Raw genomic sequence first — 23,321 nt, forward strand, 5'->3', positions numbered from 1 at the left:
GAGGAGAGGAGAGGAGAGGAGAGGAGAGGAGAGGAGAGGAGAGGGGAGGGCACCAGGGAGGCTTTAGAACAACCTGAGGAGGGTCAAGGATGAGCTGAGAAGGGACTTTGGGCAAGGATTGGGAGTGCCAGGACAAGGGACAGTGGCTTTGATCTGGGAGAGGGGAGAGTGAGAGTGGAGAGGAGGAAGGAAATGTGGAGAGTGAGGGTGGGGAGAGACTGGCACAGGTTGCCCAGGGAGGTTGTGTCTGCCCTTTCCCTGGTGGCACTCAAGATGCAGCCTGGTGTGTCCCTGGGCAGTCTGCTCTGGTTGGAGATGTCCCTGCTGCCTATGTGGGATTTGGGCAGGATGACACTGGAGGGTCCCTCCCAAGCCCATGCAATCTGTGACCTGTGATTCCATGATTCTGTGTTGGATTTGGATTTGCCTCTGAGTTGGAGATGCAAGAAATGAAACATGGAATCATGGAACCAGTCAGGGCTGGAAGGGAGCACAAGGAGCAGCCAGCTCCAAACCCCTGCCATGCCCAGGGACTCTGCACCCCCACACCAAAGAAGTTTCTCCTCATGTTGAGCTGGAACCTCCTGGGCTCCAGTTTGTGCCCCTTGCTCCTTGCCCTGGCACAGGGCACCACTGAGCAGAGCCTGGCCCCTGCTGCTTGCCCCCCACCCCTAGGATGTTTGTGACAACCAATAAGATCTCCTCTCAGCCTTCTCTTCTCCAAGCTGAACAGCCCCAGGGCTCCCAGCCCTTCCTCCTCAGACCTGTTCCTGTCCCCTCAGCATCCTCTCAGGCCCCAGACAGCCCTGGGCACTTTGCCCAGTCAGTGCCAGGCACCTAAGGAGCAGGTCCTGGGCTGTGCTGGGCTCCCTTGGCTGAAGTGCAGAGGGATGCAGAGGCCTGAGCACATCAGAAGGAGTTGAACCTAGGCTGGGAACGAGGAGCAAGGGCTGAAGGCTGGAGAGTGTCCTTAGGGAGAGGCTCCATGGAGCATTTCATGGCCTCCTGGAGGAAAGGGTCTCAACACTTCCCCCAGGGACTTCATCCCCACCCTAGGGCTGTGGCTGTACCACCTCCTGGAGCATCCCATGCCAGGCAGCAGCTCTCCCTGGAGGAGCCTATTTCATGTCTCCCTCTCACCCCTGAGCATCCCTCAGGGACAATTTGTCTGCCTCCACCTCCAGCCATCCCTTCTGCCACTTCCTCAGGGGATGCAGGCAGCACTCCCCCAGTAATTGATCCTTTGCCTCTTTCCATTCCATTCCAAACCCTCAAGGCCATAAAAATGGCCTTGAGGGTTTGGGATGGAATGGAAAGAGGCAAACCAAACCCAGGCTGCTGCCCAGCCCTTCCCACCAGCTCTCCATGGTTGATGTGCTCCTCCCAAGGCTCTTTGGCAGGAGGCTTTTGGGTGCTGCCCATCTCTGTGGTGTAAAAACCACCAGGGAGGGGAGGGCAGGAGAAGAATCTGGGAACTGTGGTCAGGCTTAAAACCTCACAGAGAAAAGAGGCAAAGCCAAAGTGGATGATGATGGTGACAGTGATGGTGATGAGGATGATGGAGGCTTTAGTCAGAGCTGTTAATAAAGCTCACAGCAGTAATAAAACTGCAGTGAGTGGCCCAGGGCAGATGAGAATAATGAGATCATTTATTAATTGGGGGCCATTATCAACATTTGCAGTGCTGCAGACTCCCAGACCCATCCCAAACTCCAGCTTGAGCAGGATGAGGTAAAGGAGAAAGGTTTCTTCTTTGTGATCCAAGCAAGGAAGAAACAGGAGAAGATCAAAGTCTGTCCCACAGCCCTCTGCTGGGTACCCCCCACCAGGCTCCCTGTGCCATGAGGGATGAGCATCTTAGGTCACATCACAGGTGGGAAGGATCCAAACCCTGCTTGGAGATGCTTGGCACTCTGTGGCCACCAGTTTGCAGAGGACACCAAGTTGGGAGCAAGTGTGAAGCTGTTGGAGTGCAGGAGGGGTCTGCAGAGGGACCTGGGCAGGCTGCACAGATGGGCACAGTCCAGTGCCAGGGGTTTGAACAAGGCCAAGGGCAGGGTTCTGCACTTTGGCCACAACAACCCCAAGCAGCACTACAGGCTGGGGCCAGAGGGGCTGAGAGCAGCCAGGCAGAGAGGGAGCTGGGGGTGGTGGGAGAGAGGAGCTGCAGAGGAGGCAGCAGTGCCCAGGTGGGCAGCAGAGCCAATGGCATCCTGGGCTGGCTCAGGAGCAGTGTGGGCAGCAGGACAAGGGAGGTTCTTGTGCCCCTGTGCTCAGCACTGCTCAGGCCACCCCTGCAGTGCTGTGTCCAGTTCTGGGCTCCTCCATTGCAGAGAGCTGCTGAGGTGCTGGAAGGTGTTTGGAGAAGGGCTGCAAGGCTGGGGAGGGGCCTGGAGCACAGCCCTGTGAGGAGAGGCTGAGGGAGCTGGGGGGGTGCAGCCTGCAGCAGAGGAGGCTCAGGGCAGAGCTCATTGCTGCCTGCAGCTGCCTGCAGGGAGGCTGTAGCCAGGTGGGGTTGGGCTCTGCTGCCAGGCAGCCAGCAACAGAAGAAGGGGACACAGCCTGGAGCTGTGCCAGGGCAGGTTGAGGCTGGATGTTGTTAGGAAGTTGTTGTCAGAGAGAGTGATTGGCACTGGGATGGGCTGCCCAGGGAGGTGGTGGAGTGGCTGTGGCTGGAGGTGTTTCAGAGGAGGCTGCCTGAGGCTCTCAGTGCCAGGGCTCAGCTGGGCAGAAGCTGCCAGGGCACAGGCTGCACTCGATGGGCTCAGAGGAGTTTTCCAGCCTGGTGCATTCTGTGATCCTGTGAGCTGTGTGCCCAGGCAGGCAGCAGTGGCTCCACTCCTCAGGCTGTGCTGCCATGCAGCCAGAGCTGGCCAGGCTGGAGAGATGAGTGGGGAGGAGTGGGATGGGATGCAGCAAGGGCAAGGAGAGAGCCTTGCATGTGGGAAAGCAGAAGGCCATGGAGCAGGAGAGGCTGGGCCTGAGCTGTTGGAGAGCAGCAGAGGGGAAAGGCAGCTGGGTGCTGGTGGGCAGCAGGATGCCAAGGGCCAGCACTGTGCCCTTGAGGCCATGAAGGCCAAGGGCCTCCTGGGCTGCAGATGTGAGAAGGTGAGAGAGGTTCTCCTGCCTCTCTGCTCTGCCCTGCTGAGGCCACATCTGGAGCACTGTGCCCAGTTCTGGGTCCTTCAGTGCCAGCAGGAGCTCAGGGAAGTGCCTGAGAGAGCCCAGCCCAGAGCCCCCAGGCTGCTGCAGGCAGTGAGCATCTCCTGTGGGGCCAGGCTGAGGCAGCTGGGGCTGGCAGCTGGCAGCAGAGCAGCCTGAGGGCTGCCCTCAGTGCTGTGCTCAAGCTGGGCAGGGCAGTGTGGGCAGGACGCAGGCAGGCTCTGCCCAGGGGTGGCCAAAGGCAGCAGAAGGGGCACTGGGGGCAAGCTGGAGCAGAGGAGGTGGCAGGGCAAGAGAAGAGGAACCTTTGTGAGTGTGAGGGTGCTGGAGCCTGGAGCAGGCTGCCCAGAGAGGCTGTGGAGCTCCTTCTGGGACTTCCCAAACCCTCCAGGCTGTGCTCCTGTGTGCCCTGCCCTGGGCTGTCCTGCTCTGGCAGGGGCTTGGGCTGGAGATGATCTCCAGAGGTCCCTTCCAGCCCCTGATGTTCTGTGGTCCTGCAGGGCCTGTGAGGTGCCTGAAGCTCTGGGGGTGAAGGACTCAAAATGCAGAGCCAGAGCTCCTCAGTGCTGATCCATGGCTGAAGGGCAGGGGGACAGACCCTGCTGCGTGGTGCCCAGGGACAGACCCTGCTGGGTGGTGCCAGGGACAGACCCTGCTCAGTGGTGCCCAGGGACAGACCTTGCTCAGTGGTGCCCGGGGACAGACCCTGCTGAGTGGTGCCCAGGGACAGACCCTGCTGAGTGGTGCTCAGGGACAGACCCTGCTGAGTGGTGCTCAGGGACAGACCCTGCTGAGTGGTGCCCAGGGACAGACCCTGCTCAGTGATGCCCAGGGACAGACCCTGCTGAGTGGTGCCCAGGGACAGACCCTGCTGAGTGGTGCTCAGGGACAGACCCTGCTGAGTGGTGCCCAGGGACAGACCCTGCTCAGTGGTGCCAGGGACAGACCCTGCTGAGTGGTGCCCAGAGACAGACCCTGCTGAGTGGTGCTCAGGGACAGACCCTACTGAGTGGTGCCCAGGGACAGACCCTGCTCAGTGGTGCCAGGGACAGACCCTGCTGAGTGGTGCCCAGGGACAGACCCTGCTGAGTGGTGCCCAGGGACAGACCCTGCTCAGTGGTGCCCAGGGACAGGACAAGGACCAGTGGGCACAAACTGGAACCCAGGAGGTTCCAGCTGGGCAGGAGGAGAAAATTCTCTGTTGTGAGTGTGCTGGAGCCTGGAGCAGGCTGCCCAGAGAGGCTGTGGAGTCTCCTTTTTGGAGAGCTTCCTACCTCCCCTGGCCATTGTGACCCTGGGCAAGCTGAAGTGGGTGCCCTGCTGGTGTAGGGGGGTTGGTCTGGGTGATCTCCAGAGGTCCCTTCCAGCCACAGCACGCTGGGATTCAGGGATTCTGGGATCCTGGGATTCCCATGACCACAGCTCACATGTGCAGGATGCATGAGCAGGATCTGCTCTCAGGTCCTGGCTGCTTCTGCACTTCCAGGCCTGAACCTCACAGTGCAAAGCAAAGAGAGGAGCAGAGGGAGTCAGGTCCTGACGCTGCAGCTGGTGTCTGTGTGTCTGTCAGGCCAGACAGCTGCAGCCAGGAGGTGGAGATGGATGTGCAGCAAGGAGGATGGATGTGGACCACAGCTAAGAGGTGGATGTGCTGCAAGGGGAAATGGATGCACAGCAAGGTGGGGGCAAGCACACGAGGCAGAGAGGGATGGCTGAGCAGTGAAGAGGATGGATGGAGATGCAGTGATGAAGGGTGGAAGGGCAGTGAGAAGGGATGGGTGGGCAGAGAGATGGGAGGGAAGAGCAGAGAGGACGAATGGGTGAGCAGAGAGGAGGGATGGATGAGCAGAGAGAAGGGATGGATGAGCAGAGGGGAGGGATGGATGAGCAGGGAGGAGAGATGGATGAAGAGAGATGGGATGGACGAGCAGAGAGAAGGGATGGATGAGCAGAGGGGAGGGATGGATGAGCAGAGAGGAGAGATGGATGAAGAGAGATGGGATGGACGAGCAGAGAGAAGGGATGGATGAGCAGAGGGGAGGGATGGATGAGCAGAGAGGAGAGATGGATGAAGAGAGATGGGATGGACGAGCAGAGAGAAGGGATGGATGAGCGGGGAGGGAGGATGGATGAGAGGGGAGGGAGGATGGATGAGTAGAGAGGAGAGATGGATGAGCAGAGGGGAGGGATGGATGAGCAGAGGGGAGGGATGGATGAGCAGAGGGGAGGGATGGATGAGCAGGGAGAAGGGATGGATGAGCAGAGGAGGCAGGAGGGACATGACTGCACTCAGGAGGTGGCTGAGCAGCCAGCTGCCGGCTGCCTGTGAGGTGCTTGCTCTGCTCCCTGTGTGTTGTACACTCAGGCCCATGTGAGCTTTGTGTGCCTGCAGTGACCTGAGGTCTGCCTGACCTCTGCAGCTGTCCTGATAGCCATCAGCAGCAACACAATGTTCTGGAGCTGCAGGGGGCCAGGCCCGGCCCGGCTGGGACCCTCCCCTCTGCTTTGGCTGCAGCAGTGAACATTGCATCCTCCGAGCCAGCTCCGTCCGTGACTAAGCAGGGGGGGTCTGGGGCTGCCCTGTGTGTTGCCCACCCCAGGAGTGAGGGCAGGGGCAGAAGGGGTGAGGGCAGGGGCAGAAGGGGTGAGGGCAGGGGCAGAAGGGGTGGCAGCTCCGGGTGCTGGCTGCAAGCCCGGGGAGGGTGTCTGGGGAGGGGGCAGTGTGGTGGTGATGTGGCTGCTGCTCAGCAGCAGTGTCCCTGCAGCGGTGGCTGCCGCACAGCTCCGCAGGGCAGGGAGCAGCAGCAGGGCCAGCAGGACCAGCACCGGGCAGGTGGGTGCCAGCTGGGAGGGACTGCAAAGAGGGAAGGTGCCAGGGTAGGGGCATGCTGCTGCTGCTGCTTTTAGAGTCACCCCCCCACAAGCTGGTTGAGCATGGGGAGGTGGGGGGGGAGGGGAATGGCTGGAAGGGTGCCTCAGCCCTCCCCAGGGGCCTGCTATTGGTGATGTGGCACCCACAGGAGCCCCTGGTATCCCTCTGCCACCCTCCTCTCCCATGCTCCCCCCCTCACCTTTCCCTTCCTTAGGGCACTGCTGCCCTGCCACCACCTCTGGTCCTCCTCGTGCCTGAGCTCTCCCTGCCCTCTGCCTCCCTCAGGGTCTCCTGCCCTGGGCCTTTCTCAGGGTCTCCTGCCCTCTCTCCTCCCCACCAGGAATAAATCAGCCTGCAGCTCCAGGCTGGGAAGCAGCAGCCCACGTTGCCACCTCCTTCCCACGGGACCTGGCTGCCTCTGGGATGCTGGAACTCATTTCCCAGACCAGAGTGGCTTCATCAGGAGAGCTGCTGGAGAGCAGGGGCTCTGGACTCCTGGGGTTCCCCCTCTCCACCCTCTGCCCCTCCACAATCCCAACCTGACACCTTGAAGCCCATCAGATGGCTCTTGAGGAAGGACCTTGAGGGGGTTTAGAGAGGGACTTTGGCTCTTTGGCTGTGTTAAAAGCTCCCACAAGCTTCATTTTCCCACCTACAGATCAAGGTTGCAACCAGGCAGGAGGAAGCTCTGAGCATCAGGATGGAGCTGCAGGCTCAGCAGGCAGCTCCACATGGTCCCCATGGGAGGGACAACAGCAGCCCCACTGAAGATGTCCTTTGCTCAGGCCCCTCTGGTGGGAAGCAGCAGCACTTGGGCTGAGAAACTCCTCAGCCTGCAAGGAGAAGTCTTCCTTTGAGGGCCAGGGAGGGGAAAAATCCATCTGCAAGGCTCCACTTCCCGCTTGGAGAGCTCTGGAGGGATGAGCCCAGCCCTGGCCTGCTCCCCAGTGGCATCAGGGAGGGATCAGAGCCCAGAGCATGGTTCTCCTCCTCCTCCTCCTCCTCCTCCTCCTCCTCCTCCTCCTCCTCCTCCTCCTCCATCCCCTGGCATCAGCCCATCAGGAAAGAGGGTTCTGGTGACTGGTCCAACCCATTAGGAAATGAACCAGGCTGTGCCCAGAAGCTCCCCCAGGGGTCCATCAGCACCACTGGATCCTTCCTCCAGCAGGTCCCAGAGGATGCTTTTGTTGGCCATTTCCTTCCCTGGCACAGGGCAAACATCTGAGGCAGGAGCAAGCAAAGGGGGACCTGCTGCTCTGGCTGGAGGGTGCTCAGCTCTGGGGCTGCTGGAGACACACTAAAGGCTCCCTAAGTGGGGGGGGTTAAAATGCAGCCATGCTCCAGGTTGCTAATGCATCTCCTGGCTTGGCATCAACCCTCAGAGCTCCAAGATCATGTCTGAGGCCTCTGCCCATCCCTGGGGCTGGAGGTGGTGGGAACCAGGGTGAGGCTCTCTGGAGTACATGCAGAGAAACCAGACTGGTAAGGTGTGTGCCAGGACCAACTGGGACTGATTTGCTGTGACCCCCAGGGCAGGAGGGACAGGGAGCTGCTGGAGAGAGGCCAGCAGAGGCTGGGAGGATGATGAAGGGACTGGAACATCTCTGCTATGAGGAAAGGCTGAGAGAGCTGAGGCTGTTTAGTGCAGGGAGGAGAAGGCTGAGAGGGGATCTGACCAATGGTTACAAATGCCTGAGGGGTGGGGGTCAAGAAGCAGCTGCCAGGCTCTGCTCAGTGGTGCCCTTTGGCAGGACGAGGCCAGGAGCTGCAAGGGCAGGAGGTGTTGGTCCTTTAGGAGGCTGTTGAGCATCCCTGTGAGGAGCAAAGGCTGAGTCCAGAGGAGGCTGGGAAGATCCTGAGGGGCCTGGAGCAGCCCTGAGGAGCAAAGGCTGAGAGCCTGCAGGAGAGCAGCCCCAGAGGGCAGCTGAGCAGTGCTCTGCAAGAGCTGAAGGGTGGGGGGCAGGAGGCTGGGGCCAGGCTCTGCTCAGTGGTGCCCAGGGACAGGACAAGGGGCAGTGGGCACAGACTGGCACCCAGGAGGCTCCACCTGAACAGGAGGAGAAACCTGTGTGGTGTGAGGGTGCTGGAGCCTGGAGCAGGCTGCCCAGAGAGGTTGTGGAGTCTCCTGCTTTGGAGAACTTCAAGCCCCACCTGGATGTGCTCCTGTGTGACCTGCTCTGGCAGGGGCTTGGGCTGGAGATGATCTCCAGAGGTCCCTTCCAGCCCCTGATGTTCTGTGGTCCTGCAGGGCCTGTGAGGTGCCTGAAGCTCTGGGGGTGAAGGACTCAAAATGCAGAGCCAGAGCTCCTCAGTGCTGATCCATGGCTGAAGGGCAGGGGACAGACCCTGCTGTGTGGTGCCCAGGGACAGACCCTGCTGGGTGGTGCCAGGGACAGACCCTGCTGAGTGGTGCCCAGGGACAGACCCTGCTCAGTGGTGCCCAGGGACAGACCCTGCTGAGTGGTGCCCAGGGACAGACCCTGCTGAGTGGTGCCAGGGACAGACTCTGCTGAGTGGTGCCAGGGACAGACCCTGCTCAGTGGTGCCCAGGGACTGACCCTGCTGAGTGGTGCCCAGGGACAGACCCTGCTCAGTGGTGCCCAGGGACTGACCCTGCTGAGTGGTGCCCAGGGACAGACCCTGCTGAGTGGTGCCCAGGGACAGACCCTGCTCAGTGGTGCCAGGGACAGACCCTGCTGAGTGGTGCCCAGGGACAGACCCTGCTCAGTGGTGCCCAGGGACAGACTCTGCTCAGTGGTGCCTGGGACAGGACGAGGAGCAGTGGGCACACACTGGAACCCAGGAGGTTCCAGATGGGCAGGAGGAGAAGCTTCTCTGATGTGAGGGTGACCCTGCTCTGACATGGGGGTTGGGCTGGATGGTCTCAGAGCACTGGAACAGACTGCCAAGGGGGGCTGTGGAGTCTCCCTCTCTGGAGATACTCAAGAGCCCTCTGGATGCATTCCTGTGTGATCTGCTCTGGGTGATCCTGCTCTGGCAGGGGGCTGGACCAGATGAGCTTTGGAGGTCCCCCCCAACCCCTACCTCTCTGTGATCTCCAGAGGTCCCTCCCAGCCCCTACCTCTCTGTGATCTCCAGAGGTCCCTCCCAACCCCTACCTCTCTGTGATCTCCAGAGATCCCTCCCAACCCCTAGCTCTCTGTGATCTCCAGAGGTCCCTTCCAGCCCCTACCATGCTGTGATCTCCAGAGATCCCTTCTAACCCCTACCACTCTGTGATCTCCAGAGATCCCTTCCAACCCCTACCACTCTGTGATCTCCAGAGGTCCCTTTCAGCCCCTACCACTCTGTGATCTCCAGAGATCCCTTCCAGCCCCTACCATGCTGTGATCTCCAGAGATCCCTTCCAACCCCTACCACTCTGTGATCTCCAGAGGTCCCTTCCAACCCCTACCATGCTGTGATCTCCAGAGGTCCCTCCCAGCCCCTACCTCTCAGTGAAGAAGGGGATGAGGAGCATCCTGCCACTCCACCCGGAGCAGCCTTACCCCCTTGGGCACAGCATCCCTCTGGCGCCTGACTCCCCCCTCTGGTTGTCTTCCCCGCCGCAGGTACAAGACGATGGTGACTCCCCGGCGGGCAGCCGTGGCCATCGCCTGCTGCTGGATCGTCTCCTTCCTGGTGGGGCTCACCCCCATGTTCGGCTGGAACAACCTGAACAAGATGAGGAGGACTCAGGAGCCCAACGGCAGCCACACTCCCTTCGTCATCAAGTGCCAGTTCGAGACGGTGATCAGCATGGAGTACATGGTCTACTTCAACTTCTTCGTCTGGGTGCTGCCCCCCCTGCTGCTGATGCTGCTCATCTACCTGGAGGTCTTCAACCTCATCCGCAAGCAGCTCAACAAGAAGGTCTCCTCCAGCGCCAGCGACCCCCAGAAGTACTACGGCAAGGAGCTGAAGATCGCCAAGTCCTTGGCGCTGGTCCTCTTCCTCTTCGCCCTCAGCTGGCTGCCTCTGCACGTCCTCAACTGCATCACCCTGTTCTGCCCCTCCTGCCAGACCCCTCACATCCTCACCTCCATCGCCATCTTCCTCACCCACGGCAACTCGGCCATGAACCCCATCGTCTACGCCTTCAGGATCAAGAAGTTCCGGACAGCCTTCCTGCACATCTGGCACCAGTACCTCTGCTGCAAGAGCAGCGCCAAGAGCGGCGCCAGCGCCGCCCAGGAGGGCCACTAGCGGCCGGCAGCGGGCACGGAGGGCACAGGCGCGGCCCCCAGCCGGCTGCCCCTGCTGCCAGGGGGTCGGGGCGGCGAGGACCCCAGCTGGGCTGCCCCAGCCCCGTGCCAGGAGAGCAGCTGCGGCCCCTGCCTGCCCCAGGGGGTTATTTATTCATGAGCATCCCTCCTGGTGGCGTAGCCCTGCAGTGTCCTCCCCTTCAGCTGAGATCTGGGTGGGTTGTTGGGGTGGGGGTGGGGTTGGGTTTGGGTTTGGGTTGGGTTGGATTGGGTTGACTTGGCTTGGGTTGGTTTGGATTGCTTTGGTTTGGGTTGGTGTCTTGGTTTGGGTTGGGTTGGATTGCTTTGGGTTGGGTTGGGTTGGTTTGGATTGGGTTGGTTTGGTTTGGGTTGGATCACTTTGGTTTGGGTTAGTTTGTCTTGATTTGGTTTGGGTTGGTTTGGATCACTTTGGTTTGGGTTGGTGTCTTGGTTTGGGTTGGTTTGACTTGATTTGGTTTGGGTTGGGTTGGTTTGGATCGCTTTGGTTTGGGTTGGTGTCTTGGTTTGGGTTGGGTTGGATTGCTTTGGGTTGGGTTGGGTTGGTTTGGATTGGTTTGGTTTGGGTTGGATCACTTTGGTTTGGGTTGGTTTGTCTTGATTTGGTTTGGGTTGGTTTGGATCACTTTGGTTTGGGTTGGTGTCTTGGTTTGGGTTGGTTTGTCTTGATTTGGTTTGGTTTGGGTTGGGTTGGTTTGGATTGCTTTGGTTTGGGTTGGGTTGGATCACTTTGGTTTGGGTTGGTTTGTCTTGATTTGGTTTGGGTTGGGTTGGTTTGGATCACTTCGGTTTGGGTTGGTGTCTTGGTTTGGGTTGGTTTGGATTGTTTTGGGTAGGTTTGTCTTGGTTTGGGTTCTCTTGGTTTGGGTTGGTTTTTCTTGATTTGGTTTGGTTTGGGTTGTCTTGGTCTGGGTTGGTTTGTCTTGATTTGGTTTGGGTTGGGTTGGTTTGGATTGCTTTGGTTTGGGTTGGTTTGGAAAGCTTTGGTTTGGTTTGGGTTGTCTTGGGTTGGGTTGGGTTACTTTGGTTTGTCTTGATTTGATTTGATTTGGATTGGTTTGGTTAGGGTTGGTGTCTTGGTTTGGATTGGTTTGGATTGCTTTGGTTTGGTTTTGTCTTGTCTTGGTTTGATTTGGTTTGGATCGCTTTGGTTTGGGTTGTCTTGCTTTGGGTTGGTTTGGATCTCTGGGTTGGTTTGGATTGCTTTGGTTTGGTTTGGGTTGGGTTGGTTTGGATTGGTTTGGTTTGGGTTGGTTTGACTTGCCTTGGTTTGGGTTGGTTTGGATTGCTTTGGTTTGGGTTGGTTTGACTTGTCTTGGTTTGATTTGGTTTGGATTGCTTTGGTCTGGTTTGGGTTGGTTTGTCTCGTCTTGGGTTGGGTTGTCTTGGTTTAGTTGGTTTATTTTGGTTTGGTTTGTCATGCTTTGGTTTGGGTTGATTTGGGTTGCCTTGGTTTGGGTTGGTTTGGATTGCTTTGGTTTGGATTGGTTTGGTTTGGGTTGGTTTGGGTTGGGTTGGTTTGGGTTGGGTTGGTTTGCCTTGACTTGGTTTGAGTTGGTTTGGATTGCTTTGGTCTGGTTTGGGTTGGTTTGTCTTGGTTTGCTTTGGGTTGTCTTGGTTTGGTTTGGTTTGTCTTGGTTTGCTTTGGGTTGTCTTGGTTTGGGTTGGGTTGATTTGCTTTGTCTTGGTTTGAATCACTTTGGGTTGCTTTGGGCTGATTTAGTTTGTCTTGGTTTAGTTTTTTGCTTGTTTTGTTTTGTTTTTTAGTTAGTTTTGTTTTTTTTTTCCCTGTCTCTCTTTTGTGCTTCTTTTAACATTTTTTTGCTTGCTTTTTTCTTTGGTTTTTTTTTTGGTTTGTTTGTTGATTTTTTTTCCTGTTTGTTTTAAATTTTGGTTTTTTTTTTTTTTGCTTACTTTAGGGTTTTTTTGTAGTTTTTTTTTCTATTTTCATTTTTTGTTTCATTTCTTTTTGCTTCCTTTGGGGTTTTTTTTTGTGTTTTTTTTCTGTTTTCATTCTCTGTTTATTTTTTTTCTTTCTTTGTTTCTTTGTTTTTCTGTTTATTTTAATTTATTTTATTATTTTTTTACTTCTTTTGGTTTTTTTTCTGTTTGATTTCATTTTTAGGGTTTGTTTTTTTTGCTTGCTGGGTTTTTTGGTGTGGTTTTTTTTTATTTTTGGTTGGGGTTTTTTGCTTCCTTTGTTTTTTTCTCTTTATTTTCATTTATTTTTGGGTTTTTATTCTTCTTTTGTTGCTTTTTTTCTATCTAATTTTTAGGGTTTTTTTTCCCTTGTTTAGGTTTTACTTTTTTTTTTCTATTTTCATTTTTTATTCTGTTTCTTTTTCCTTCCTTTGGGTTTTTTTGGTGACTTTTTTCTGTTTTCAATTTCAATTTTTTTTTTTGCTTTTTTTCTGTTTCTTTTCTTTTTTTTTCATTACTTTTTGTGGCTTTTTTCTGTTTTAATTTTCTATTTTTTTCCTTTTTTTGGTTAATTTTATTTTTTTTTACTTCTTTTGATTTTTTTTCTGTTTAATTTCATTTTTAGTTTTTTTTTTTTCTTTCTGGGTTTTTTTGGTGTTTTTTTGCTGTTATTGTTATTTCCTTTGTTTTTTTTCTCTTTATTTTCATTTATTTTGGGGTTTTTATTCTTCTTTTGTTGCTTTTTTTCTGTCTAATTTTTAGGGTTTTTTCCCTTGTTTAGGTTTTGCTTATTTTTGTTTTTTTTTCTATTTTCATTTTTTATTTTGTTTCTTTCTGCTTCCTTTGTTTTGTTTTTTTTTGGTGGCTTTTTTCTGATTTCATTTTCTATTTCTTTCCTTTTTTTTTTTGTTTATTTTCTTTTTTTTTACTTCTTTTGATGTTTTTTTCTGTTTAATTTCATTTTTAGTTTTATTTTTCTTGCTTTTTTTTGGTGTTTTTTTGTTGTTATTGTTGCTTCCTTTGGATTTTTTCTCTTTATTTTCATTTCTTTTGATTTTTTCTTTCTTCTTTTGTTGTTTTTTTCTGTCTAATTTTTAGTTAATTTTTTTTCCTTGCTGTGTTTTTTTTTTCCTATTTTCATTTTTTATTTTGTTTCTTTTTGCTTCCTTTGGGTTTTTTTTGTGGCATTTTTCTGTTTTCATTTTCTATTTTTTTCTTTCTTTTTTTCCTGCTTATTTTAATTTATTTTGGGCTTTTTTGTCAAACTTCTTTTGGTTTTTTTTTCTGTTTGTTTTCATTTTCAGTTGGTTTTTTTTTTTGCTTGCTGGGTTTTTGGGTGAGTTTTTTTTCGTTGTTGTTGCTTCCTTTGGGATTTTTTTTTCTCTTTATTTTAATTTTGTTTTCTTCTTTTGTTGTCTTTTTTCTTTTATTGTTTTTTTCTGTCTAATTTTTAGTTTGGTTTTTTTTTTGCTTCCTTTGTTTTTTTCCTGTTTGTTTTCATTTTGGAATTTTGTTTCTTTTATTTTCTGTTTCTTTTTTTTTCTGTTTGTTTTCATTTTGGGGTTTTGTTTTTTTTCTTGGTTAGTTTTTTGGGGTTTTTTTCTGTTTGTTTTAATTTTTTGTCTTTTGTTTCTTTTATTTACTTGCTTTTTGGTTTTTTTTTTCTTGCTTTTTTGTTTTTTTTTTAATCTGTTTTAATTTTTGGGTTGCCTTTTTTGCTTTTGTTTTTTGTTTCCTTTTTTTCTGTTTGTTTTCATATTTTGAGTTTTGTTTCTTTTATTTTCTTGCTTTTTTGTTCTGTTTGGTTTTTTCCTTGTTTTATTTTTTTCTTGTTTTTTTTTTTTCTTGTTTTGGTTTTTTTTGTGGTTTTTGTGGTTTTTTTCAGTTTGTTTTAATTTTTGGAGTTTTGTTTCTTTTATTTGTTTGCTTTTGTGGTTTTTTTCTCTCTTTGTTTTCAATTTTGTTTTTTTTCTTGTTTTGAGTTTTTTTTGTTTGTTTTGTTTCTCTTTGTTTTCTTTTTTGTTCTTGTTTTAATTTTTTGTTTTGTTTGTGTTTGTTTTCAATTTTGTTTTTCTTGTTTTGAGTTTTGTTTTGTTTTGTTTTGTTTCTCTTTGGTTTTTTTTCTTGTTTTGATTTTTTCTTTTTGTTTTGTTTTGTTTCTCTTTGGTTTTATTTTTTTTTCTTGTTTTGATTTTTTTTGCTTTGTTTCTGTTTGTTTTCAAAATTTTTTTCTTGTTTTGATTTTTTCTTTTTGTTTTGTTTTGTTTCTCTTTGTTTTCATTTTTTTTTGTTTTTTTTCTTGTTTTGATTTTTTGTTTTGTTTCTGTTTATTTTCAATTTTTTTTTCTTGTTTTGAGTTTTTTTGTTTGGTTTTGTTTTGTTTCTCTGTTTTCTTTTTTGTTCTTGTTTTAATTTTTTGTTTTGTTTCTCTTTGTTTTCTTTTTTTTTCTTGTTTTGATTTTTCTTTTGGTTTTGTTTTGTTTCTCTTTGTTTTCATTTTTTTGTTTTTTTTCTTGTTTTGATTTTTTTGTTTGGTTTTGTTTTGTTTCTCTTTGTTTTCTCTTTTGTTCTTGTTTTAATTTTTTGTTTTGTTTCTGTTTGTTTTCAATTTTATTTTTCTTGCTTTGAGTTTTTTATTTTGTTTGGTTTGTTTTTTTTTGCTTGTTCTGATTTTTTTGTTTGATTTGTTTTGTTCTGTTTCTGTTTTCATTTTTGGGGTGGTTTTTTTTTTGCTTGTTTTGAGTTTTTTTGTCTTGTTTTGGGCTTTATTTATGTTTGTTTTCATTTTGGGGGTTTTGTTTCTTTTATTTCATTGCTTTTTGGTTTTGCTTTGGGGTTTTTTTTTCCTGCTTCTTTTCTCTTTGAGGGTTGTATTTTGGTTTGTTTTGTCTTTCTCTGGAGGCTGCCAAGCATTTAAGGAGAGATTGTACAGAGAAGGAGCAGTTTTAGCACCGTGACAAATAAAGTGAGATGCTGAAACCCTTCCCCAGGAGGCCCTCAGTGGAGGCTTTCTGGCTCCTTGGAGCATGGCAGTTGGCAGTGCTGGCTGGGGGTACCTCATGCTCTGGCACCCCTGGAGCTGTGGGAGTGAAGCAGAGGGTGGGGGAGTGGTGCAGAGGATGGGAGAGTGGAGCAGAGGGTGGGGGAGTGGAGCAGAGGGTGGGGGAGTGGTGCAGAGGGTGGGGGAGTGGTGCAGAGGGTGGGAGAGTGGAGCAGAGGGTGGGGGAGTGGAGCAGAGGGTGGGGGAGTGGTGCAGAGGGTGGGGGAGTGGTGCAGAGGGTGGGGGAGTGGTGCAGAGGGTGGGAGAGAGGTGCAGAGGGTGGGGGAGTGGAGCAGAGGGTGGGGGAGTGGTGCAGAGGGTGGGGGAGTGGTGCAGAGGGTGGGAGAGTGGTGCAGAGGGTGGGAGAGTGGAGCAGAGGGTGGGAGAGTGGTGCAGAGGGTGGGGGAGTGGAGCTGCTGGGACCCAGCAGAGCTCACAGCACTGTGGTGTCTGCAGCCCTGGAGCTGAGGAGCTTTCAAGCTCTTTCTTTCCACCTTGGGAGGTGAATTGGGCTGAGGTGTGGGAAGAGGAAGGAAAAGGCATCCCCTGGGTGCAGAGCAAAGGCTCAGCCTCCAGCTCCCAGTGCTGCCAGAGGGGCAGCTGGAGGGGAAGGGAAACTTTCAAGCATAACCCCAGAGCACTCTGCAGGAGCAGCCTCTGCTGACCTGGTGGCTGCTCATGGACCCCAGCAGCACTCAGCACCCCTGGGAGCTGCTGCCAGGGAGCTGTGTCCCCTCCATCCATCTCCTCCCTCCTTTGGCTTTGAGTCCTTTTTCCCTCTTTTCTGCTCTTCTGCTCCAGGCAGCAGCAAGTCTCACTCAGCCTTGTGCCATCACTCCCTACAACCCTCCCTGTGCTGCCAAACCCAGGCTGTGTGGGTTAATGCTGCCACTTCCACGGCCCAGGGCAGCAGAGAGGCCCCCAGCACCCATTTGGGAGCAGGTGGGGGATGACTGGAGGCCAACGTGTCCCTTGGGGGCTTTTTCCCACCCCCATATGGCTGCTTCAGGCTCAGCCATGGTCACAGCTGAGGAGGAGGTGGCTGGAGACAGACCTGCACCCCCACCCAGCTCTGTGGGTGCTGGCAGCAGCACTGCCAGTCCCTGCTCTGCAGCAGGGTCCCTGCCAGGGCTAGAGAGGTGGTGGGAAGGGTTAGTTCGAGTTCCTTGGGATTCCTTTCTTATCAGCATCCCTTGTTCACCACTTTCCCATTGGAAACACTTCCTATGACCCCTCTGCTGCCCCAGAAGGGTCATGCCCCTTGGACGTCACCAGTGGGCACTGCTGCAAGTTCCCTCAGGGGCTGGGAGGGGATGTGGAGGGGAAAAGGAGCTTGGGTGGGTGAGATTTATGGGGGGCTGGTTTGCTGGCTATGGAGATCAGTGCTGGGCACGTGGAGCAGGGGCAATGGGGCTCTGGGGGGTCCCCTTCAGCCCTGTTTAGTCCTTCCATGTCTCTGAGAGCAGGAGGAGAGCAGCGGAGAAGAGGGCAGAGGAGGGGCTCAGCCTCCCACGTTTTCCCAAGCCCTCAGTGCATCAATCCAGGCTCCTGGCTCAGCCCATGCTGGGCAGAATGGAGCTGGAGCAGAAGAGGCATGGCAGGGACAGGAGCAAACCCCTCCCGGGGACATGACTGCAGTGCAGGGGCTCTGGCCAGGCTCCCAGGCTCCTCCTGGTGAAGAGCACAAGTCCCAGACTCTCAGAAGGGATGGGGTTGGGAGGGAGCTCTGGAGAGCATCCAGTCCAACCCCCCCTGTGCCAGCTCTCCCCCAGCTCTCCACCCTGGTCAGGCACAGCCTGAGGGCTGTCTCCACTCCTCCCAAACCAGCAGTGCCTGAAGATGCAGCAACCCCAAACTAGCTCAGAGAGGTGCCCCTGCCCCCCTGCCCATACCACCTCGGGCTGAGGCTGGAGCTGCTGTTCAGCAGGCTCAGGCTGGATTCCCACTGGCATCTTCCTGCTGCCAGAAGCTGCTTTCCCAGAAGTGCAGCCTTTGCCTGATCCTTGCTAAGGTGCCCAGGAAGCTGGGGGGGGCTCATAAATTAAAAGGCATCTGAGTGATTGCTCTCAGAAGCACATAAAAAGCAGCAAACCCCACAGAGTGGATTTTTCCACTCCATCCTCTCCAGACTTCTCCTGGGAAGAGCTGGCTAAAAGCTGATGCTGTTACCCACTCGGGTCCCCTGTGGGGTTCCAAGCAGCCTGTGCCCTGCAGGACCTGCATTAAGAGTCTGGAGAGGGCACAGCCTGCAGCATGACACAGGCTTGGGGATGCTGCTTCTCTCCCTCTGGCAGCAGCCTCCCAGCTGGCACAGTCTTGCTGCCAGCCCTCAGTCCCACGCTGCTCAAAGCCACAGGCTGAGGTGCTGAGGACATCCAGGGGAGCAGGATAAGGCCAGCAGTGTGCAGCCACCTGAGAGGAGGCTGCAGTGAGGTGGGGGTTGGGCTCTTCTCCCTAAGAGCAGGCGATGGGAGCAGAGGAATTGTGCCAGGGGAGGGTTAGATTGGTGAGGAGGAAAATTTTCTTTGCTGCCAGAGTGGTCAGGGAGTGGCAGAGGCTGCCCAGGGAGGTGGTGGAGTGCTCATGGCTGGGGGTGTGAAGAAAGCTGTGGCCATGGCACCTGGGGCCAGGGTTTGGTGGCCATGGTGGGGTTGGGTTGATGTTGGACTGGATGACCTCGGAGGGCTTTGCCAACCCAAACCATTCCATGACTCTGCGACCTGGACCGCAGCCCCCACCCTGGTGGCGTCACTGCCGACCCCAACCACCTCCGCAAGCCGACCTGACCATCAGCTGCGGCAGAGACTGAGCCGATGATGCCCTCTGATGGTGGAAACGGAGCCTGGAGTGGGCAGTGCTGTGCTGGTGCTGAGCTGCAGGGGACAGTGACACCCCCACGGACTGCAGCCTGGGCACGGAGAGCAGGTGACAAGGCAGAAGCACTGCAGCACAGATGCTGCAGAGAGGGACCAGCTGCTTTAGCCATCACCACTGCCTGGTTTGCTCTCTGGTGGCACCGAGGGCAGGCTGGGCTCAGATCCCTGAGTGCCAGGCTGGATTTGTCCTCACGTTTGCAATGCCAGGGCCTGCTGGATCTGCCACTCTCAGGGCAGGCTCTGGGTCTGGCCTCACATGGCTGAGCTCCTGCCCTCACCCAGTGCCAGACCCCTGAGCTCCAGGGAGGTTGTGCGGGGGGAGGAGGCTGCACCACGCTGCTGAGCCCTGCTTAGGAGCTTGCAGCTCCTGCTCACAGCCCAGCGGGCACAGGGCAGCCTGGGCTGCAGCCAGTGCAAGGTGGCCAGGAGGTGGAGGGAGGGAATTCTGCTCCTCTGCCCTGCCCTGCCCTGCCCTGCCCTGCCCTGCTCTGCCCTGCTCTGCTCTGCCCTGCTCTGCCCTGCCCTGCTCTGCCCTGCCCTGCTCTGCTCTGCTCTGCCCTGCCCTGCCCTGCCCTGCCCTGCCCTGCCCTGCTCTGCCCTGCCCTGCCCTGCCTTGCCCTGCTCTGCCCTGCCCTGCCCTGCCCTGCCCTGCCCTGCTCTGCTCTGCTCCGCTCTGCCCTGCCCTGCCCTGCCCTGCCCTGCCCTGCCCTGCCCTGCTCTGCTCTGCTCCGCTCTGCCCTGCCCTGCTCTGCTCTGCCCTGCCCTGCCCTGCCCTGCCCTGCCCTGCCCTGCCCTGCTCTGCTCTGCCCTGCCCTGCCCTGCCCTGCTCTGCCCTGCTCTGCCCTGCCCTGCTCTGCTCTGCCCTGCCCTGCTCTGCCCTGTCCTGCCCCTGCCCTGTCCTGCCCTGCCCTGCCCTGCCCTGCCCTGCCCTGCCCTGCCCTGCCCTGCCCTGCTCTGCCCTGTCCTGCCCTGCCCTGCTCTGCCCTGCTCTGCCCTGCCCTGCCCTGCCCTGCTCTGCTCTTCTCAGACCTCTCTTGCACTGCTGGGGGCCACGAGAAGGACATGCACCTGATGGAGCAGTTCCAGAGCCTCCAGGCCCAAGATGAGCAGAGGCTGCAGCAGCTCTGCTGTGGGCACAGGCTGGCAGAGTTGGGGCTGTGCAGCCTGGAGAAGAGAAGGCTCCAGGCAGACCTCAGAGCAACCTTCCAGTGCCTGAAGGGGCTGCAGGAGAGCTGGGGAGGGACTTTGGGTAAGGGTTGGCAGTGCCAGGGTGAGGACCAATGGTTTGCAGCTGGAGCAGAGGAGACTTTAGGTCGAAGTTCTTCACTCTGAAGAGCAGAGAGACACTGGCACAGGTTGCCCAGGGGTGTGGTGGAGGTCCCATCCCTGGAGACATTCAAGGTCAGACTTGAGATGGCTCTGGGCAGCCTGCTCTGGTTGGAGATCACAGAATGGCTTAGCTTGGAAGGGACCTGAAAGCTCAGCCAATGCCAACCTCCTGCCATGGGCTGGGACACCTCTCACCAGCACAGGTGGCTGAGGACCTCATCCAGCCTGGTCCTGAGCACCTCCAGGGAGGTGGTGGAGCACAGAAGCACCCAATGGGATCTTTGATCCCATTGGGTGCTTCTGTGCTCCACCACCTCCCTGGGCAACCTGTGCCAGTGTCTCACCACCCCCAACCTGTGCCAGTGTCTTACCACCCCCAACCTGTGCCAGGGTCTCACCACCCCCAACCTGTGCCAGTGTCTCACCACCCCCAACCTGTGCCAGTCTCTCACCCACTCCCAACCTGTGCCCACCACTCATACCAGGGGCAGGGGGCACTGGTGGTTGGATCACTGCATGCCTGGTGTGGACAAAGGCCTGGAGCCTCCAGGAAGGGGCAGTGACAATGCACAGCTTTGAGAGTCCTCCTTTGGCTTTTTGCCCCAGAGAAAATCATTCTCCAGCTCCAGAAGGAATCTTCCTCCTCATCATCCTCGTCCTCATCCTCCTCGTCCTTGTCCTCCTCCTCCTCCTCCTCTTCCTCCTTGTCATTGTACTTCTTCTCCTTCTCAACCTCCTCCTCCTCATTTCATCATTCTCTTCATCCTCATCCTCCTTCTCATCCTCATTCTTCTCCTTGTCCTCTTCCTCCTCCTCATCCTCATCCTTCTCTTCCTCCTTGTCCTCATCATACTCCTCTTCCTCCTTGTCCTTGTACTTCTTCTGCTTCTCATCTTCAACCTCCTCCTCCTCATTTCATTATTCTCTTCATCCTCCTCCTCATTCTTCTCCTTGTCCTCTTCCTCCTCCTCCTCATCCTTCTCTTCCTCCTCTTCCTCCTTGTCCTTGTACTTCTTCTCCTCCTTCTCATCCTCAACCTCCTCCTCCTCATTTCATCATTCTCTCCATCCTCATCCTCCTTCTCATCCTCATTCTTCTCCTTGTCCTCTTCCTCATCCTCATCTTTCTCTTCCTCCTTCTCCTCGTCCTCCTCCTCTTCCTCCTTGTCCTTGTACTTCTTCTGCTTCTCATCTTCAACCTCCTCCTCCTCATTTCATCATTCTCTTCATTCTCCTCCTCATTCTTCTCCTTGTCCTCTTCCTCCTCCTCCTCCACCTCCTCCTCCTCTTCCTCCTTGTCCTTGTACTTCTCATCCTCCTTCTCCTCCTCATTCTCCTCCTCCTCATTCTCCTCCTCCTCATTCTCCTCATTCTCCTCATTCTCCTCCTCCTCCTCCTCCTCCTCCTCCTCCTCCTCCTCCTCCTCCTCCTCCTCCTCCTCCTCCTCCTCGTCCTTCTCCTCCCACTCCTCCTTGCCCTCCATCTCTTCAATCTTGTCCTCCCTCTTGTCCTCCTCATCTTCCTCACCCTCCTCCTCCCACTCTTCCTTGCCCTCTATCTCTTCACTCTTGTCCTCCTCATCTTCCTCCTCCTCCTCCCTGTCTTCCTCCTCCTCTGGTGCAGTCACCCTGCCCTGTGTTTGGCAGAGCTGGACCCTTCTCACCAAGCTCAGCACCACCTCCTCTGCCCTTGGCTCGAGCCCTGGCAGCTCTGTCCCCACCCAAGCCAAGCCCACACCAGGCAGCCCAAAGTGGTTTGGGAGACTTCTCCCTGAGGCTCAAACCCCCTCAGCTGGGTTCGTTTTATTGTCACAGCTCAGGACATGCTCAGAGAGGACCAGGCCACGGCAGACTGCGATGCAGACCCCACCCCCACCCCTAAAGCAGTGCCAGGGAAGGGGCAGGGCAGCAGGAGCCGTGGCCAGGGGCATCACCGTGTGCCAGGCTCCCACGCAGCAGCTGCAGCATCCACCTGGGGCAGAAAGATGTGGTCAGGCATGAGATGGGAAACCAAGCCTCAGCCGTGGCTCTGGCTGCAGGCAAACCCAGCCCAGCTCTTCCAGCCTCTCCTGCCCCACAGCACACAGGGGCAGCCTCATTTCACCCCCCTCTAGACCTGCCCCCAGCTCCTGCCCCTCACTGCTGGCCCAGGTCACTGAGCCCTGCCTGCAGCCTGGGGCTCTGCCTGCTGCCTGCCCACCTATCATGCCATGCCCACCAGCCTCCACCTGGTTTTGCATCCTCCTGGCCACCCTCTACATCCCCCCCAAAGCCTTGCAAAGGGGCAAGTTCTGCAGCACCCCACCCCACCCAGTGCACCTCCAGCCGTGGCATCAGGCAGAGCTGAGCTGGGGCTGCACCAGCAGGTGCTGAGGGCTGAGACAGGATGCTCAGCTCACTCCATCTCCCACGAAGTGACCTCCCCTTCCCCATCCCACACCCCCAACCCAGACCTACCTTGCTCTTCGTCTTGCCCTCTGCTCTGTTCTCACTTGGGCACTGCAGGAGAGCACAGGAGATGTGAAACCACTGAACTCTCCTTGGCTCACCCCCCTTTAGGCACTCAAAAGTGAGCCAGGGCATAACCAACCCACCTGTGCCCACCCCAGCCTGCCTCTCCCCACAACTTCCCTGCACACATCAGTCCCAGGCACTCACATACACCACCAGCACTGCCTGCTCCTGGCCAGCTTGTGCCCAGAATGCCATCCTGAGTGGCTCCCAGATGCTTTCTGTCCCCAGCACAAGCAGCAGCTCATCCTCCTGGCTGACCTCCCACAGCCCTGCCTGCAGGACACTGTGGCTGAGGCTGCCTGGGGCAGTGTTTGCTGCACTGATTGGAGTCCCAGAATCCCAGTGTGGTGTGGCTGGAAGGGAGCTCTGGAGAGCATCCAGTCCAACCCCCCCTGTGCCAGCAGGGCACCCACAGCAGCTTGCCCAGGGGCACAGTGCCCAGGGGGGGTTGGAAGCTCTGCAGAGAACACTCCACAGCCTCTCTGGGCAGCCTGCTCCAGGCTCCAGCACCCTCACACCACACAGGTTTCTCCTCCTGTTCAGGTGGAGCCTCCTGGGTGCCAGTCCATGCCCACTGCCCCTTGTCCTGTCCCTGGGCACCACTGAGCAGAGCCTGGCCCCAGCCTCCTGCCCCCCACCCTTCAGCTCTTGCAGAGCACTGCTCAGCTGCCCTCTGGGGCTGCTCTCCTGCAGGCTCTCAGCCTTTGCTCCTCAGGGCTGCTCCAGGCCCCTCAGCAGCTTCTCAGCCTCCTCTGCATTCTCTCCAGCACTGCCCTCTCTCTGCAACTGGGGAGCCCAGAAGTGGACCCAGGACTCCAGCTATGGCCTCAGCAGGACAGAGTAGTGGTGCAGGAGAGCCTGGCTTGGCCTGCTGGTGACCAAGCAGCCCTGGCACCAGCTGCTGCAGAGCCAAGCCCCACTCAGTGCCATGCTGGCAGCCCTTTGCCTTCAGCAGCCTGGGCAGGAGGCAGGGCAGAGCTTGTCTGGGGGCAAAGTTGTGCTGGGCAGCAAAGTGAGGAGGAATAAGGACAACAAAAACATGTCCAGGGACACAGCAGCACCTGAGGAACCATAGGACTGCTGAGGATGGAAGAGACCTCTGAAGTCATCAAGTCCAACTGTTCACCCAGAGCTCCCAACCCCACTGCTGCTGCTGAGCCACTGCCACCAAACCTCCTCCCTCAGCACCACTCCCAGGGATGGAGACTCCACCACCTCTCTGGGCAGCCTGTGCCAGTGCCTGACAACCCTTGCTGGGAAGAAATCCACCCTAATATCCACCTGGAACCTCCCCTGGCACAACCTGAGGCCATTTCTTCTTGTCCTGTCACTTGCTGCATGGGAGTGAGAAGGAGGTGGCAGGGGA

The 23,321-nt window shown here is 54.8% G+C and overlaps 2 protein-coding genes across 2 annotated transcripts in view; one reads left to right on the plus strand and one right to left on the minus strand.

Annotated features, from left to right (window-relative positions):
- Positions 1–10,431, plus strand: part of ADORA1 (adenosine A1 receptor) — a 50,958-nt gene extending 40,527 nt beyond the window's left edge. Inside the window, exon 3 of the mRNA XM_064173572.1 lies at positions 9,607–10,431. Coding sequence (XP_064029642.1) covers positions 9,607–10,240 — 634 coding nt within the window. The 3' untranslated portion in view covers positions 10,241–10,431. The remainder of the gene's footprint in view (positions 1–9,606) is intronic.
- A 10,773-nt stretch (positions 10,432–21,204) lies between these two features.
- Positions 21,205–23,321, minus strand: part of MYBPH (myosin binding protein H) — a 40,221-nt gene continuing 38,104 nt past the window's right edge. Inside the window, exons 10-11 of the mRNA XM_064173627.1 lie at positions 21,899–21,940; positions 21,205–21,413 (exon numbers count right to left, since the gene is read on the minus strand). Of these exons, the coding sequence (XP_064029697.1) occupies positions 21,930–21,940 (11 nt within the window). The 3' untranslated portion in view covers positions 21,205–21,413; positions 21,899–21,929. The remainder of the gene's footprint in view (positions 21,414–21,898; positions 21,941–23,321) is intronic.

This window comes from Pogoniulus pusillus, chromosome 39, assembly GCF_015220805.1.
Source record: "Pogoniulus pusillus isolate bPogPus1 chromosome 39, bPogPus1.pri, whole genome shotgun sequence".
NCBI classification, from domain to species: domain Eukaryota; kingdom Metazoa; phylum Chordata; class Aves; order Piciformes; family Lybiidae; genus Pogoniulus; species Pogoniulus pusillus.